General features: G+C 50.3%; 1 protein-coding gene across 7 annotated transcripts in view; it reads left to right on the top strand.

The window, feature by feature from the left end:
- APBB2 (amyloid beta precursor protein binding family B member 2) overlaps positions 1–18,730 on the top strand; it is a 392,308-nt gene that overhangs the window by 309,242 nt on the left and 64,336 nt on the right. For all 7 annotated transcript variants that reach the window (XM_066387008.1, XM_066387007.1, XM_066387012.1 and 4 more), the window contains 2 exons: positions 3,266–3,412; positions 6,847–6,974. In XM_066387008.1, coding sequence (XP_066243105.1) covers positions 3,266–3,412; positions 6,847–6,974 — 275 coding nt within the window. The remainder of the gene's footprint in view (positions 1–3,265; positions 3,413–6,846; positions 6,975–18,730) is intronic.

The raw sequence follows: 18,730 nt of genomic DNA, 5'->3' as shown, positions 1-18,730 counted from the left end.
GCAGTGCTGACCAGAGGCTGCCCCTTCCCTGGTCCCAGCCGGCCCTGTGCCTGTGGGCACCCTCCTCTCCTTTGAGCAGTTGCACTGTGGTGCACACACACCCGCAGACAGAATGTGAGGGCCTCGCCCGGGAGACAGGGTCCTGACAGCTTTCACAGTCATTGCAGGGAAGCCTTCCCTTTCTGGTGTGTTTGGGAGCAGCCCCGTGCGCCACAGTCACTGCAGGGAAGCCTTCCCTTTCTGGTGTGTTTGGGAGCAGCCCCGTGCGCCACAGTCCTTGCAGGGAAGCCTTCCCTTTCTGGTGTGTTTGGGAGCAGCCCCGTGCGCCACAGTCCTTGCAGGGAAGCCTTCCCTTTCTGGTGTGTTTGGGAGCAGCCTCGTGCACCACAGTCACTGCAGGGAAGCCTTCTTTCTCTGGTGTGTTTGGGAGCAGCCCCGTGAGCCACAGTCCTTGCAGGGAAGCCTTCTCTCTCTGGTGTGTTTGGGAGCAGCCCCGTGCGCCACAGTCCTTGCAGGGAAGCCTTCTCTCTCTGGTGTGTTTGGGAGCAGCCTCGTGCGCCACAGTCACTGCAGGGAAGCCTTCTCTCTCTGGTGTGTTTGGGAGCAGCCCCGTGCGCCACAGTCCTTGCAGGGAAGCCTTCCCTTTCTGGTGTGTTTGGGAGCAGCCTCGTGCACCACAGTCACTGCAGGGAAGCCTTCTCTCTCTGGTGTGTTTGGGAGCAGCCCCGTGCGCCACAGTCATTGCAGGGAAGCCTTCCCTTTCTGGTGTGTTTGGGAGCAGCCCCGTGCGCCACAGTCCTTGCAGGGAAGCCTTCTCTCTCTGGTGTGTTTGGGAGCAGCCCCGTGAGCCACAGTCCTTGCAGGGAAGCCTTCTCTCTCTGGTGTGTTTGGGAGCAGCCCCGTGAGCCACAGTCCTTGCAGGGAAGCCTTCTCTCTCTGGTGTGTTTGGGAGCAGCCCCGTGCGCCACAGTCCTTGCAGGGAAGCCTTCTCTCTCTGGTGTGTTTGGGAGCAGCCCCGTGCGCCACAGTCATTGCAGGGAAGCCTTCCCTTTCTGGTGTGTTTGGGAGCAGCCCCGTGCGCCACAGTCACTGCAGGGAAGCCTTCTCTCTCTGGTGTGTTTGGGAGCAGCCCCGTGCGCCACAGTCCTTGCAGGGAAGCCTTCCCTTTCTGGTGTGTTTGGGAGCAGCCCCGTGAGCCACAGTCATTGCAGGGAAGCCTTCCCTTTCTGGTGTGTTTGGGAGCAGCCCCGTGCGCCACAGTCACTGCAGGGAAGCCTTCTCTCTCTGGTGTGTTTGGGAGCAGCCCCGTGCGCCACAGTCACTGCAGGGAAGCCTTCTCTCTCTGGTGTGTTTGGGAGCAGCCCCGTGCGCCACAGTCCTTGCAGGGAAGCCTTCCCTTTCTGGTGTGTTTGGGAGCACGCACACACACACACACACACACACACACCCATGCGCCACCAGCATACGGCAGCCGTTCTGCTCTGGGCGGTTACGCAGGCACCACAGTGCTTCCCGCAGGAGGACGTGAGGATCCCCTGCACTGTGCTCAAGTCAAGTGTCTTTGGTATTCTGGGTGTGCGTATGTGTCTGTGTTTTTCCCCTGAGAGACTGTGATTAACAAGCCAGAAAAGGGTCTGAACTTGGAGGCTGAACTGGGAAAGGTTGAACTGGACTGAATGTAGTCACTTTGGGATAGTTTGTTGCATTTCCTTTTTCTTCTAGTGAGAGAGAGGGAGACAAGGAAACCGGAAGGGAGAGAGATGAGAGTTTGTAGTTGTGGCATTTCAGTTATTCATGGGTTGCTTCTCATACGTGCCTGGATGAGAGGCTCCAGCCAAGCCAGCGACGATGTGGTCATGTCTATGGTCCCATGCTCCAGCCGGCAACCCCAGGCTCAAGCCGGCGACCTCAGGGTTTTGAACGTGGGGCCTCAGTGTTCTAGATCGAGACTCTATCCACTGCGCCACCACTGGTCAGGCTGTTTCTTCATTTAATTATGACGTTCACTTTGGGAGACTTTACAAGATGCCCCTCCTATCCTGGAAGGTGGTCTCTTCAACATAGGTGCAGCTTGGGAGGGACCCCAGCCCTCAGAGGGGGATAAGGAATCTGGACTGCAGGGTCGGGTGAGGGGCCCCGAGCCACCCTGCCGTCCTGGCAGTGACCCACGGGGCAGATGCTGCCGCCCTCACATGTCCCGGGGGTGTCTGTCCTTTTACAGCTTTGGATTTTTTACTTATTGCAATAGGTATATAAAGCTTTTGGTTGTTGTTGTTTTTTTAATTGAATAACTAAACTTTAGAAAGACAAGGAGCGTCATCTCAAAATATCTCTAGATGGTAAAAAGCGTAAATGAAGTTTGTGCTGTAAGGTGTCTCAACAGACCGTGCATTCTGCAGGCTCCTCAGGGTCCAGTGCTAATAACGTGCGGTACGACCCGCGACTTGCTACCAGGGAAGCGCTTTCCCCCCGTTTTCCTTCACTTCTGGGTATTACTACATTTTGCCTCATTGTTATTAACATGCCTGACATGGATATAATTCATTCTCTCTTCTATCGTCTTTTTCTAGGTGCTAACAACTCACAGAGCTCGTAGGGGTTGCACTTCTTACTATTAAAAAAACCCTGCCTTCTAATAGATAAAGCGGCTTAGAAATTTTTATGTCCATTGGCCCTGTAATTCTTCTTCTAGTAATCTATTCTAAGAAAGAAATCTGAGCACACACAGGAAGTTAGGCAAGAAGAGATTTATCACTACATTTCCTAATAGCAAAAAAAAGTCACAATTTAATTTCCTAACCATAGAGGACTAGATGGTCGAACATTATGGAGCAGTTAGACTCATTAGCATACCTTGTAGAGCAGGGGTCGGGAATCTATGGTTCGCGAGCTAGATGTGGCTCTTTTGATGGCTGCATCTGGCTCGCAGACAAATCTTTAATAAAAATAATAATAATGTTAAAAATATAAAACATTCTCATATATTACAATCCATTCGTTTCCTACCGCTCATGTTCATGGTTGAGGGTGGCTGGAGCCAATCACAGCTGTCCTCCGGGACAACACCAAATTTTTATTGGATAATGTGTAACTTACACGGGTCGTTGTATGGCTCTCACAGAATTACATTTTAAAATATGTGGCATTCATGGCTCTCTCAGCCAAAAAGTTTCCCGACCCCTGTTGTAGAGGATTTGGGGGAAAATTGATAGAGACTGACCTGTGACTGAGGAGTAATTCCACGTTCTTTGATGTTGCCTTCTAGTGTTTTGCGGTGCGCTCTCTGGGATGGGTAGAAATGGCAGAGGAGGACCTCGCCCCTGGGAAAAGTAGTGTTGCTGTCAACAATTGCATCCGGCAGCTTTCTTACTGCAAAAACGACATCCGGGATACAGTCGGCATTTGGGGAGAGGTAAGGAACCCGTGGAAATAATTACTGGCTGGCTTGGTTTCATTCTGTGGTGCTTCACGAAGCCCAGAGCTCTGTGGGACACTGTGGGACACTGCAGGTGTTTGTCGGGTGCGTGTTCCCTAAAGCAGGTCATGCAGGCAGGGTGCACCCTGTGATCTGCCCATTAGCACTGTCAGGGCCCAGTGAGGACTGGGACCCCACAAGAGAACACTTTGCAGCATCTAAGTGACAGGGTCTAACCTGAGGTCCCTGAGTCCCCAGGAATCCATTGTGGATTTTAGGACCTAGAAAATCCCTTAAATTTGCATGCAAAGTTGGGCATGCCAGGATACAAGAGCAGTTTTCCTGGAAGAAGACCCGCGCCCCTCTCAGAGTGTATCCAAAGGGGAGCGTGACCCCACACAGGCACACAAAAATCCTGATGCCGCTGCTCCAAGAGTTGAAAAATCAGGCTTTATAACACATTCTTCTTTATTTGCAATCTGAAAATCAGTGTTATATATGAGTTTAGAAATTGATACCTGTATATTCTTTCTCACTTTGAACATAGTGATTCCATTTTGAAATACTAGTTAATTTCAGAAAGACAAATAACTAGTATAAATATGAAATATTGATAAAAATATGAACCAGGAAAAGCCGATCCCTGCCGCGCTCCGCGACCTGTAAGCGTGCCTGCCGAGCCTCGTGGGCAGTGCTGCTCCATGCCTCCACTCCAGCGCCCCCTCCTGCTAACAGAGCCTCCGTTGCCTTTGGGAGAGCCAGTTGAGATTTTTAAGCTGAACCAGCCCAAAGAAAGTGCGTCACCCAGCTCAGTGAGGGGGGACTTGATCTCACTACGGGTCACATCCTAAAAACTGTTTGACGCATCAGGTGATGACATCAGCCACAACAAGCCCTTCACAGTCTGTTAGTACCTGCACGATGTTTGCCCTGGGTGCAGCTGCACAGAGGGGGGGCTGCTGCCCGGTGGGAGCTGTCTTGGGGGCTGTTTACCCGTGGGTCCTGGGTGGGGTGAGGTCTCCTCTGGGCTGCAGTCAGTGCTTAGTTCCTGCAGGGAAGGGACAGAGAGAAGAAGAAGGCACCAGAAAGCCCTAGAGGCCCCCAGGTGTTTCAGAGCACATCCCCTGGTTGGCCCGGCGGCCACGCAGCTCCTGAGAACCGCTAGTGGCAGCCCTCACCTGAAGTCTGGAGGACAGGAGCCCGGCCTGTAGCTGAAGGACAGTGTTGGGCACAACAGCGTGGCTCTGCTCTTGGCTCTGAGAACCGTTGCTCAGCTACTGACCAGTAGTGCTTGTGTGGCGCTGGGCAACCGAACCTCTTCAGGACCCGCACCTCAATCACGGTTATCCTGCGAGGTAGTTAATTAAGAATTGGCTCTTTGCCCCAGGTCTGGACACAGCCTCAACCTTGAGGTGGCCCCAGGCAGAGGCCTCGCCCCTCAGCAAGCTGAATGAGCTGCAATTCCCCTGAAAAGACCTTTGGGGGCGCTGTGGATCTGAGATCGCAGGCAGCCTGTTGCCCCGGACTCTGGTGCGGTCTGCACAAGCTGTGTTTTGTGCCGGGGCTCTCTTCTGGAAGTGGCTTCCCTGCCCTTTGGGAAGATTTCAGATCACCCTGGATCTCAGACATAGACTTTTTTTTTTTTGCTAGAGCCAGCGACCTTGGGTCCAAGCTGGTGATTTTTTTTTTTTTTTTTTTTGTATTTTTCTGAAGCTGGAAACGGGGAGAAACAGTCAGACAGACTCCCGCATGCGCCTGACTGGGATCCACCCGGCACGCCCACCAGGGGGCGATGCTCTGCCCCTCCGGGGCGTTGCTCTGCCGCGACCAGAGCCACTCTAGCACCTGGGGCAGAGGCCAAGGAGCCATCCCCAGCGCCCGGGCCATCTTTGCTCCAATGGAGCCTTGGCTGCGGGAGGGGAAGAGAGAGACAGAGAGGAAGGAGGGAGAAGCAAATGGGCGCTTCTCCTATGTGCCCTGGCCGGGAATTGAACCCGGGTCCCCCGCACGCCAGGCCGACGCTCTACCACTGAGCCAACCAGCCAGGGCTCAGACGTAGACTCTTACAATAACTTACTCCTTGGCCAGCAGAGGCACTGAAAACCCACGCCTGCCACCTCAGCAGTGGAGCTTGTATTCAGTCTGAGAACCTTGGGTGGGAACTGAAAACATCCTTCTCAAAAACCAGACCCCGGAGTAATTTATCCATCCCGCTTTGGGGTTTGAGGACCCACCGGGAAGCCCCACTGTGCTCCCCAGCTAGACCTCCCTAGCTGCAGTGTCCCAGCCTCAGGGTTGACCGCGAGCTTCAGGAGACACAGTCTTTCAGTTGTTGAGCAAAGTTGAATAATTTCTTTAAATTATGCTTCAGGAATTTCAGGGTGAGTATTGTTGAATAGTCTATCGTCCCTACCCTCAAAGAGCCAACAAATGTGGGGAGACGGACAGGAAAACCCGAAAACCTGAGTAGCCGCGGAAGAGATAAGAGAGCTTGTCCTCCCCGTACCCCCATTAACACAACACCCGTGCAGCTCACGGCGTCGCAGGTTCTGGGTCAGACCTGAGCATGTGGCTTGTCCTGTGAGCCTTGGTTTCCCCATCTGCTAGTTGGAAATCATAGCAAACCAAGCTCTCAGGGCAGGTTGGAAAGTTCGTGAGCCAAGGTACCTTGAGCATGTGACGGAACATCTGCGATGTGATAAAGTCGTGTGAATGTTAGCTGTGGTAGTAACAAAAAATGTCACAAAGCTGTTTCTGCCCATTGCCAGCCATATCACACAGGAAGAAGTGGTGTGTGTGGATGTGGAGAAGAGCTGTGGTCTGAGCAGGCCGTGGAGGGGTGCTCTCTGGGGTCCGGCCCGAGGGGAAGGCCCGGGAGAATGTGGTTGCGAGCAGATTCCGGTCCTGGCCTGAGCAAAAGACCAGATTCTCCGGGAAACCTACCATTCGCCTTTTTTCTTAAAGATTCGAAAGTGGAAATGATTGAAAACAAGAGCTGGCTAGAATGCAGGCTGGCAACCCATTTTAGAGGACTCGGAGAGGGAGGGAGAAATTGGGATGTGAGGGAAATCTGAAAGATTCTCAAAGAGTTTAGTCAGCAGAGGGTGTTTGTGTCTAAGGAAAACAAATTACAGACCCAAGGGGTGGCCTCCTCGGACGGTGGAGACGCCATCCCTGGACAGCGCGGACGCGGGAGGGGGTGCTCCTAGGAGACGCCATCCCTGGACAGCGCGGACGCGGGAGGGGGCACTCCTCAGGAGACGCCATCCCTGGACAGCGCGGACGCGGGAGGGTGTGCTCCTGGGAGACGCCATCCCTGGACAGCGCGGACGCGGGAGGGCGTGCTCCTGGGAGACGCCATCCCTGGACAGCGCGGATGCGGGAGGGCGCGCTCCTCAGGAGGGGGCTGACGCGGTTCTCACTGCCTCCAGGGAAAGGACATGTACCTGATCCTGGAGAACGACACGCTCAGCCTGCTGGACCCCATGGACCGCACCGTGCTGCACTCGCAGCCCATCGTCAGCATCCGTGTGTGGGGCGTGGGCCGCGACAACGGCCGGTGAGTGTGCCCCGCGGTGCCGTGGTCACCTGTCCCCCCCCCCCCGCCCGGTGCCCCAGGTTTAGCTCAGCACTGAAGCCTGTCTCGCTGTTCCTGCGCTTCACCGAATATGCAAGGACAGTAGACTTTTTTTTAGAAATGTAAGAAATGACAGCCTGTCTCCGTTTCCCCACCCCGTAAACGCTCCATGCTCCTTACCTTCCGGTTTCTGTACCTGAAATCTCTTGTCAGTTCTGGATCCCACCTTCGATTGCCGCACATTTCTCCCCCTGCTCATTCACCCTCAGTCACCTCAGCTCCCAGCGCACCCAGGTCCCCCGAACTTTCACTGCTCTTTTCCCCTCCTCTGCAGTCCGTCTTAGCCCTCCATTCCACGCGGTCACTTCACTGGCCCTCCTGCTAGTGTTTTCTGCTAACGGGGCTGCAGGAAGGGAGCGGTTCTACAGCCTCGAATCACAGGCGTTAGATCACTAAGCCGTAGTCCCCTGAAACTTCTGGGGCGTGGGGTTGGCTGATCTTTTTTAAAACTTGAAACAGCTGGTCAAATCAAAATTCCATTCAGTGTGTATTTTTCTGAAATTCTGCCGCAAATTTCTTATTTATAGAAGTGCTATTTCCTTAGCTGTGTTGGGAATTTCCTGTTCTCCAGCAAGGAAGTTCTGGTTTTCAAAGACGTATTCTACCGCGTGTTGTTCAGGGGGCAACTATATGTTTAATCTTTGGCGACTCTCGATGTACCTGAGAATCCCCTAGCCTTTAGGGGTGAGCTGCAGGGTGATTTAGTTACTGCACTGATGAAAATGGACAGGACCATTGCAAAAGCGGGTGAAATCCCCGGACAGCAGAGAGGGGGCGCTCTCGGTTCCATTCTTGGGCATTCTGGGCTATCGGAGCACGGGTCCTCCCTAGGGAACCCTGCCTTGGATTACCCCAGCCTTGGTCTCCCAAGGGCGTTAGTGACTTTGATAGTCTTGATTCAGTTGCAAGTTCTAAGCCAGAAAGGAAAATAGTTGAGCATTCACCATTCAAAGAACAAGCGTTTTTGCTGGACCGAGACACGAGAAATGGTCTGTACAGGACAGGTGAGGCGTCCTCTGGCTGCAGGTGGGCTGACCCTTCCTGGGGGATCACAGTTGGGTCTTCGCAGTTCTGTAACAAAGCGAAGAACGCTGACGGCTGGGCAGAGTAAGCATCCATGCCCGTCACTCACCTGCTTGGCAGAGCTGTAGCGTTGAAGTCCATGCATTGACATGAATTAATCAATTTTACGAGGAAAACACCTGATAATGTTTGCTCATCATTAAAAATGCTTAGCCTTGATGGAAGGGTGTAAGGTGCTTGATCCTTCCCTGGTTCCTGTCCTCCAAGTTTGTTTTTTTAAGGCAGAAGCCAAGGAAAAGATCAAATATACATGTGCAACGAGGTCGGGTTTTGTTTTCTTAAGGCTAAGTTCTGAGCTGATTTCACTGATGAGGTTTGCAGCAGCCCCAGCTCTTTAAAGTGAGGCCAAATGCCGCATGTTCGGGGAGAGAAAAAAATGATTCAAACTCCAGTCAACTAAATTATTCAAGCTCTGAGCCTCGGCTTCTGTCGTCGGAAATGCAGCTCATCATGAGGACCACAAGGCACGTGTATCCGTGCCTGTGTGTGTGCAGTAATTGGCACAGCGATAGGGACGTGGCAAGTGCTTAATGAACGTTAGCTCTTGATTTGTTAAAGCCATAGACGCTAGCGGATACAGCTAATGACATGGCACGGAGGGGCCAGACCTCAGGGAGGTTTCAAGAACAGTTTATCATTTGAGACAGAGGGAGAGAGGCTGTTGCAGACAGACACTCAGTTCAGTTGCCCTACAAAGCTGGAAGAGCTTCCCACCCTCTGATTTGACCTCTGATCAGGGCACAGACAGGAACAGATCAATGTTCCTGTCTCTCTCCTTCTCCCTTCTTCTCTCATTAAAATCAACTTTAAAAAAAAAGAAAAGAAAAAAATGTTTTAAATTAGGGCACATTGCTTGGTTATGTTTTTGAGAGGTGGGCTAGGTTCTCGCGTGTTGTTAAACCACTTCTTAATCTCGCTCAACGTCAACAGGTAAGTGAGAATTCACGCAGGGTCCCCTCCCAACTCTCGGGACCTCAGCAGACCCAGGTGCTGGTTGGGGACCCTCGAGCTGGATTGCAGTAAATAGAAAAGTCTGTTTGCCAGTCAACAGTTCTATTTCTCCACTTGGGTCCCCTGAGTTTTCATTCTCTAGAAGAAGGGACCTTTGTATTCCTGCCCTTTTTTAAAAAAACAACTTTCTTTTGCTTTTGATTCTTTTTTTTAAGAGAGCAATTTACAAGAGCAAATTCAATTAGCAATGCTGCAAAGGGAAGGGGTTTCGCTTTGCATGAATAAAACATAGAAGTGTTTCACTTTGCTTGTGAAAACGAGCCCATTTCATATTCTCTTTTGTAACTTTCCTTGCTGAGAAAATGGCATCTCTTAGGGGATTTCTTGATGTGGTTAAAACGAAGAAGAAATGTGTGTATGCCAGAGGCTTGAAGGGCACAAAATCTTTCTGGAAATTCAGAGTGCTCACTAGGCCACGTAATTTCAGAATTTATAGAAGTTATTTTGGGTTTAGCATTTTCTTAAGGCTTTCAAGCGGTTTTGATTTGCTCTGAAGAGATTTCTTACAGAGTACAGGGTACATTAACCTTGGGTGAGGAGGTGACAGCTGTGACTGTGCCCCCCCCCCCCGCCCCGCCCCACTGATCTGATCACGAAGGAGCTGCAGTCACATCAGATGCTGGTTCTCTGTAGGGTGTTGCTTGTTGCTCAGTGGGGCTGAAGCTTTCTGTCTTGTTGCTGAGAGTCCTGCTGGCGACTGGCATTTCTTGGAGCACATCTGCGTTATTGGCCGGCAAAGGGAGGGCTGCGTCCGCTCTCTGGGCCGTTCTGTACTCTGGTTCCTGTGGTGCACAGTGCGGTGTGTGCAGAGGCGCCCAGACGGGGGGAGCGGTGGGAGGGGTTTTCTGAGCTTGTCTTTTTGGTCTAAGGCAGCAGTGGGGAGCAGCTGGATTCACCTGCTCTGCTCCCACCCTCCTCCTCCTGGGTGTGGATGGCTCTGGGCCTGAGAGCTGGCATTTTGTCCCCAGTGACGGGGTGAGGGGTCAGATGACCAGAGCTCCACCAGTCGGCTCATGTCTGTGGCCCTGCCAGGCTGCCTTTACGGGGATGAGGTGGGAGGGGTTTCAAGGGCCCATGCTGCTGTCTGGCCACAGCTTTCCCCGGGGAGAGCTTTCTCCCTATTCTTTTATAGAGGACTCAGAAACAAGCAGCGTAATTTCTGAACACAGAGGACTCAATAGGGACTCTTCTCTTGCGGCAGACACAGGTTTATCTTCTGGGCACACAGATCCTTGTATGCATTGCCTACTGTCAGTGACGTGTGCTGCTGATCGTGAGAAAGGAAAGGATGGGTGGAATAGTTAGAAGATTTCAGACCCCGTAAGTGGGATTCTCCCTAGTGATTTCCATCTCAGTGCACAGTGGAGCGGTGACAAGGTAAGATGTGCATAAACTTTGCTTGAGGGGGAAGAAGAGTTCTGGGGTCTGTTGGAAAACTGAGTTAAACAAAGCAGAACAGGCGCCTGGGCTCTGGGCCTTCCGGAGGCTTTTCTCTGCTGGTGCCCACGGGGACCCTCAAGACAGTGTTTCCAGATGGAATCGGAACCCTTTTCTTCATGGAAATGCAGTCACGTGGACACACTTTGGGAAGTCACCCCATTTATTTAAATTAGTGACAGTAGATTGCTATTTTTGCTTTTAAGAAAAACATTAGAGTTACTTTTGATAAACAACCATTAGAAGCCGGAGACCCCCTTGGTCTCTCTGAGAAAGAGACTGCTGGGCCTACCCTACTGGAGACCCAAGTCCTTCACGATCAGTGGCAGCTGTCACAGCCGTAGTGCACAAGTGGTTTTTAAAGAATACTTTCTTGTGCAGGTTACATGGTGACCCTGTGATATTATTTGTGCTTATCGTCTGTCTAGCAAAAGCCTCTCTTCCTTGAAGGTGTTTTATACACTTCTTCTAACTTTGATGGATAATTTTTAATAAAAATTTTACCATGTTGTAGATTATTCATAAGTTTCCAAATGAGTTTAGCGTTGATTAATTGTTTTATCTGGTTAAGATGTCAGGGAACCTTTACCTAAAGATTACAGTAAGCGTCAAGAGTACAGAATACTTTTTTCCTGCTCTCTTCTCCCTAGAATATTCCCAGCTGGTTCCACCCTGGCGTCCCGGCTTATGTAGTTGAGAAGGCTGTTGCCACACACAGTTCCTGCTCTTACTCTCCTGCCAGTGTTGTTTTGTTTTGATTTCTTTTGAAAACGCTGCTTTATTCAGGGGTGGGTTTTGCATGGACGGTCCCCGAGTAACGAGTAACACTGGGGTAACACCAGTTAAATGCGCAAAACGCTAGCTCATAGGGTTTTCAATTTAGAAGGTGGTTTAATCACCACAGTCTTTTTCAGCCTCTGTAGTTTAGAGATTAGGAAGCTGAGGACCGCAGGGCGTGGCTTACCTTAGGTGACCTGTCTAGTAGCGGCAGGGCTTGATCAGACTCCCGGGATCTTCCTCTGTCCAAAGAGGACGCTTCTGTTAGTCATCACAAGAGGTGATGGGTGGTCTGAAATAGCCTGGTGGCGGGGTGGGGGGTGGTGCAGCAGGGAAGCAGGAGTCTGTGGCCTTGGTCTTAGCCGTAAGGATCTGGCTTCTTAATTGAGCAAGCAGGGGGGAAAACACACAGGTGTGGATTGGAAGCAGAGGCTGACAAACTATGGCCCTGAGCTAAGCATGGCCTTGCATCTTGAGTAGGTTGTTTAAAAAAAAAAGAAAAGTGAACAAAGAACGCAGATACGGAGGCCCAGCACGACTGGCCCCTTACAGAAGGGCGTTAGAGCTGTAACACATTCAGAACAGGGTTAGGTGGTCTTCATGGCTGCTGCAGGAATTTTCTTTCCGACGACCCGTGTCCCAATCCTGCCAGAATTTCCAGGGTACCAAGCACTGCCCACCCCCACTGCCGTTCCTCAAGCTAACCCTTCGTGTGCTGAGCAGGTACGGTCACTAGCTGACATCCTAGATTAGTTCTCTGGTGGTGGTCTGCAGCAAGCCCTGCTGTCCGCCGGGGCAGCCCTGTGCCACTCAGGCTTATCCCTTCTAGTGCCATCATGGTCCGCATGGCCCCAGGGACTTGAGCCTGAGCTGAAGGCGACCTGGAACTGGCATTCCTCATGTTATGCTCACTTTGTGGCTGAATGCAGCTGCAAGGTCCTCTGGGAAGTGGAGTCCCTAGTAGGACTGATGATTGTCCAGTTAAAAAGTACGATCAAAAAAGAATTGGTGAAACAACTAGTATTCTGATGGAGTGTGAAAACAAATGGCCTCAACTTTCCCCGCCCACAGCCAGCTTCCGGGGCCAGTTACAAAGCCGCTGCCTCCTAGTTCAGGCTCACTCCTCGGCTCTGCCGTGTGAGGCCGGAGCGGGGACTCCACAGACCACGCTTCTGCTTCTCCGGCCTGCTGCCCGCTGGGCTCCGGCCAGAAGGGGCCTGCGGGGCTGGCGAAGGGAGAAGGAACTTGCTTCCTGTTTCTGTGAGCACCATCCCAGAGAAACTCCCTCAGGGCTGACCCACCTGGCAGGTTTTCCGACGTCACAGCTTCCGTGCCCCCCTCCCGGAGCCACCAGCACCACTGGCTCTTTACAGATCTGGGTCCTTGATTGCTGGGGCCCTTCATTCAAGCCCAGTGACCCCAGCATCCTCCAAGCAAAGCTTTCTCCTCAGTGGCAGGGGTTTTGCTCCCTGGGCACCACGTCCAAGCTTCTTCACTAGAACGATTCCCACCTGTGTGCTTTGTCCCCCCAACCCTATTGGTCACAACCCCACCTTGCAATTGGTTCCCCCAACCCTACCGGTCACAACCCCACCTTGCAATTGGTTCCCCCAACCCTACCGGTCACAACCCCACCTTGCAATTGGTTCCCCCAACCCTACCGGTCACAACCCCACCTTGCAATTGGTTCCCCCAACCCTACCGGTCACAACCCCACCTTGCAGTTGGTTCCCCCAACCCTACCGGTCACAACCCCACCTTGCAATTGGTTCCCCCAACCCTACCGGTCACAACCCCACCTTGCAATTACTGCCTTCACAGTGACCGCTCCATGTACCCTTTTGGCATTTTCAGTTTCCTAGTTAGAGCTTTTTATATGCTCTCCCCTCTGCTCAAATAGCCGGTGCGGTTTCTGTCTCCTAGTTCTGCGCTCCCTGGTTGACCTTTCCATTGAATTAGTGCCGGCCCGGCTGGGAGGCAGCGGGACACGGGGCAGAGGCGTCGGCCGGAGCTGCTTTGTTGAGCAGACAAGTGAGAGCGGTTGCCCTTTTCTGTTCAGCCGACCGCACGGCGGGAGACACAACAGCACTGTGCCAAGGAGACTTCCTTTCTAAATTGGTGGGAGTTGTCAGCAACAAAGGGCAGTTCTGTTTTGGGTGACAGGGATGTAGAGCTAGGGGCCTCTTGGTTTTTGAGCTAATCTGAAAGTTCTCTATTTCTGCTTTGCCATCGTTTCTTTTCCTTGGAGTAATGGAAGGGGGGGGGTCTTCATATGGAGGATGGGGAGCTTCATAATGACATCTAGTCCCAGGGTTCTCTGAGCCAGACAGTAATGCATGATTGATGGCATTCAGGGACCCGCTGATGAAAGTTTAATCTAGGAGATGTGCTGTCTTGCCTCAGGGAGAAAGGTCTTCAGGGAGACAGCTATAATTCTCTCCCTATGCTACAGTATTTTCTTGACCTCTAGAGTTAATTTCTTTTTAATGCAGCGCCATGATAAGCAGAGGCATCAGGATTTACTTGACCGTTTTGCTGACTTACACTGTAGTTATATTTTATCTCTTTAGAAGTGGCTTCCTTGCTTCCTATTAATCATGCTGGGATGCTCGCTAATACTTTCAGGTTAGAATAACCTTTAAAAAAGACACGGTACGTGATCGTCCCAGAGAAGTCTCCCTCAGAGGAATGTGCGACGGCATTTTCAGACGAGATTGGGCACGTTCAGGGTGGTATGGCCGTAGATGAGACGGCATTTTCAAGCAGATCTTGCTCAGTGACGCTGTCCTGCTGGTGAATGTATGAAGATAACCATGTCTTTGGAAGATCACATCATCCATTTTGGTAACTGGTTCAGTGTGTAATCCAGCATTTCTCATAAGCATGTTTCTGCACCAGCCAGGAAAGTGGGGAGGCTTGAGGTTGTTGTGTCGAGAGAGAGCAAGAAATCCTCATGCTGATTCCTGGTCAGCTTCTACCTCTCGCTTCCCCAGAGACCCACGCCAGACGAGGAATGGGGCGTTCTGGATGCAATGGGCGAGTGTGCGATTATGCTTGGCTGCAGTGGTCCTCTGTGTCAGCCCTCAAAGCACATGGTCTTCCTGGAGTGCTTAGAGCATTCCAACAACAGAAGGAAGAATAGTTTTAGTGGGTAAATAGCATAATAATGCACGTATGCTTGGATTAGTGTCTTAGACAGCAAGAAGAGTTGTCCCTCTTCTAACCCAGAGTCTGGCTTAGTTGCTGGCATGGTGCATAAACTCAATAAATAGGTGTTTGATGAATTGCTGAAAGATTCATGTTACTGCAGGTGATGGGCAGTCACCATTTTCTGTATATAAGTTGTCACCTTGAAGTTTTTTACTGAAAAGTAATCACCTGAGATTATTGCCTTCATGGTGAGTCTAGTGATTGGGAACATAATGTAGCTCCTGTGATCTGTTTCTATTCACGGAACGCTTCTGACACCAAATGTGGGGGTTTCCACACCAAGCGATTCTCCAGTTCTCTGCAGATACCGACTGGATGTTCTACAATTTAATTCAACTCTAACTACCTGGAGTTAGCGAAGATTCCACAGATCAAGGGCTCAGTTCCACAAGATTGTCCCCCACTTTGGATGGCAATCACAAGTCCAGGACACCTTACTTTTGACTGACTAGCTGTAAATCAGGGGCTTTCATGACCCCTTCTTAGGTTGGGTGATTTTCTAGAATAGCTCCTGTAACACAGGGGAATGTTATAAAGGCTATTATAAAGGATATAAATGGACAACCAGATAGAGAAGTGGATAGGGTGAGATCCAGAAGAATTGTGACCACAGGAACTTCTATCCCCAAGGAGTTTGGGGTATGCCACCATCCTGGAGCCTGGATGTGCGCACCAAAGCAAAAGCTCTCCCAACTTTGTTGTTTAGGGGTTTTATGGAGATTTCCCTACATGGTCAGATTAATTAAGTCATTGACTATTGGTGATTAGCGAAATCACAAACCTCTCTCCTCTCCCTGATGAGACTGAAAAACCAAAAATATATTTCTTATCATATGACTATATCACTGCAGCAGAGTCGGCCCCTGGAGACGACAGATCTGAGAATGTCAGGAGGAACTCGAGGAGTCTGATCATGGACAATTACATCAAGTTTTGAGAGCCAAAATGGGTCAGCAGAAGGAATACTGGAGTAGGAATCCCACCGTCTGCTTTTAATTGTGGATTTTTTTGGTGCAAAGGGTTTGGGGACATCACTGCTAGGGGATCATTGTTGGGAAGGCAGGTATGTGCTCTTGTGGAAGCGTCATGCATTGTTCCCAGCTGTACTGTTTCTGTGACGATAGTAATATCTTCTGGAAATACTGCCCTGGATCAACGGTAACATCAAAAACTGGGAGAAACTTAAACCCATGAGAGGTTAGCATTATTCTTTCTTTGACTTTAAATATTTAAAAATCACTCATTGTTGGTTCCTTGTGAGTCTTGGCTGATGAGTTGATGCCTGTTGAAAGGCTGATATTGCTATTTAGAGCCACCAACCACCACCACCACCCCGCCACAAATAAACCTTTGTATATTTCTAACCCTCTTATTAAGTCAGACTTGGTGTTTAAGTGTCACAGTATGAATTAAAGCCTTGGGGCAAATTGTGTTTGGAGGAGTTACTATTTAATGGAGAAAAGGAAGAATTTATGGAAATTACCCTGTAATGAGTTTTCAGTCTAGTCACTTGGTTTCCGTGGCTTCCTGCTGCTGTCATAAATGTGTCAGCATGAGCTGCGCTCGCTCCCATGTGTCTGTGCCACCCCCCTGCCCTGTTGGCCTCTCTCCTTAGGCCAGTGGTTCTCAAAGTGTGTGCCATGGCACACTGGTGTGCCCTAGAAGGTTTCCAGGTGGCCCTATGGTATTCCAGAGATATGTACTTATTGGGGACCAAAAATCCCACAGGGTTTTTGGAGTTTAGATTTTGGGGGAACAGAGGTGTGGGGAATTGGCTGTAAGCTGACAGTCTGCCCAACCCCCCACCTCACTTGCCTGATTAGGTTGCAAAAGGCTGTTAAGCTGTGGTTCTGGATTGTTTACACTACCCCCTATGTTCCCCGGAAAGACTGGAGGCAAGTTTCTTCTATTTGTCTGGTGTAAAGTTAAGATGATATGTATGGTGGTGGTTTTCTGTACTCAACATAATTAAGAGTAGAAAGAGAGGAATTCTTCAATGTATTGACGAGGAAATGAGAGTTTGCCTTTCAAATATATGCCCAAACATTGAAGAAATTGCTAGGACACATCAGGATCATGTTTCTCATAAACACAAGAATGAAAAAACACATTTGTGCTGGGACCTGCTGAATTTACTAAATCTTACTAAGAATGTATCTATGTATATAAAAAGATAACTTTTTGTCATTTTTTAAATTCTTAACCCCTCTTTTTTACGAATTCTAACTCAAAAACTGTAACATAAAAGTGTTTTTTAATGTCAGAATAAATTTAATTTTGTCGTATTTATTTTGTTTATTAATTATAAAGCATGCTTGGACTTTATATTTTTTTTCTTTAATATTTGACTTAATTATTATAACATATTTCTCGGAAATTTGTATATAGTGCGCCTACAATTGTTTGTAGGATTTTAAATGCTTCCGGACTTCAAAAATTTTAGAACCACTCACTGCCTTCGGCGAGTCGACGGTCCAGTGACATCCCCTGCCCTGCCTCTCAGCAGCCGCCATGTTTGGGTGCAGGCACCATGTCCCATGTTTCTTCCTTTCTTATCATTTCAACTGGGAGCGCTTTTCTTCTACCCTCAACACAATTAAGAATAGAAAGAGAGGAATTCTTTTCTGTTCCCCAAAGAATACCCTGACAAGCTGCTCTTTGGAAAAGGTAAGAAGAGAAAGAGAATCCACAACAAGAGTTAAGATGTGAAAGTCAGGGTCCTCAAGCAAAGACCCGATTTCTGAGAGTAAAGGTCCTGGGGGCAGAGTGGACTCTGGCCACAGTGGCCAGAGGATGGAAATGCCGAATCGATCTTCGGGCCAGATGAAAATAAGTGAGCCGCAAAGCATTGCAGTGTGTAAAAGTACCAGGAAGTCTGGATGGACCTGGAGAACGTTATGCTAAGCGAAATAAGCCAGTCAGAGAAAGACAAGTGCCAGCGATCTCACTCCTGTGTGGAATCTAATGAACACAATGAACTGACAAGCAAAATAGAAACAGAGTCATAGATAGAGTGGGCTGACAGCTGTGGGGGCGGGTGTGGGTGAGGGAGGTGAAGGATAGAGCAAAAAAGGATCCAAAAACCCCTATGGACATAGACAACAGTGTGGTGATTGCTGGGGGGGGGGGGCAAGAGGGCGTGGAGGGGATTGATGGTGGTGACGAGGACTTGCCCTGGGGTGAGAGTGAACACACAGAACAATGTACGGAGATGTGTTGTGGAATCGGGCACCTGAAACCTGTGTCATGTTGACTAGTGTCACCCTAATAGAAATAGAGGGGAAAAAGAAAAAACGAGTAAGCCAAATCATTCATTTAAAACAGAAAGGGTAAGTCTGAGCCCAGGAAGAGTCATTTAGACTGTAATTAAAGGCGCCCAGCGTGGGTGGCAGACGGGATCTGGCCCCATTCCTGTAGCCGGAGAAGTTGCAGGGGGTGGAAGAGGGAGTAAATAAAACCTAGAAAATGTTGTCACTCAGATCTTTTACACCAGAAACATGCCAAAGGGAAAGAAATGTCTGAAAGTACTGGAGTGGGACAGGTTAGGAAGGTGTCCTACAGGGAGGGCTGAGGACAGCGCTTGCAGACGCAGAGAAGACTGGTGAGCAGTGGGAGGGAGGGCGGCCACGAGTCAGCCAGCCAGACCGGTGCCTTTTCCCTGCAGACGGGGCCTCCTGCTTCTGATTGCGTCTCTGGGCCTGGTCATCGCCCGCCTTGCCCAGTCTGCCCCTCATGATGAGCGGCTGCCCCTGTGTTTTCTAGGGCTCCTCTTTCCCTGGCACAGAGCGCCCTGGCCCGTTGGAGACCCTCCCTCCTACAGGCCTCGTGGGCTGCTCAGCCCAGCAGGCGGCAGGTCGTGAGAGAGTTGAGAGTCCCTTTGTGTCTGGAAAGTCTTTCATGGCTTCTGCCTCTTGATCCTGAAGCCCTTTCCTGCCGCCCTTGTAAAAGAGGATTCCTGAGGGCACATCTGTTGGGAATAGAACCAGAAAACTTGGAGCCTCAATCATATGCTCAGTGGAACCGAGCGTGTCTCTGTGGGCACTGAAACCAGGTTTGCACCAGGAGGTAAACTAAATAGGTGATGCCATCCTGGCATAAGTTTTGCAGGAATTTTACATACAGCACCAATAGAGGCACCAGTATCTTTTTTTTTTTAAGTC

The sequence above is a fragment of the Saccopteryx leptura genome, chromosome 5, assembly GCF_036850995.1.
Source record: "Saccopteryx leptura isolate mSacLep1 chromosome 5, mSacLep1_pri_phased_curated, whole genome shotgun sequence".
Classification (NCBI taxonomy): Eukaryota; Metazoa; Chordata; class Mammalia; order Chiroptera; family Emballonuridae; genus Saccopteryx; species Saccopteryx leptura.
This window is presented reverse-complemented; position numbering and strand designations above follow the sequence as displayed.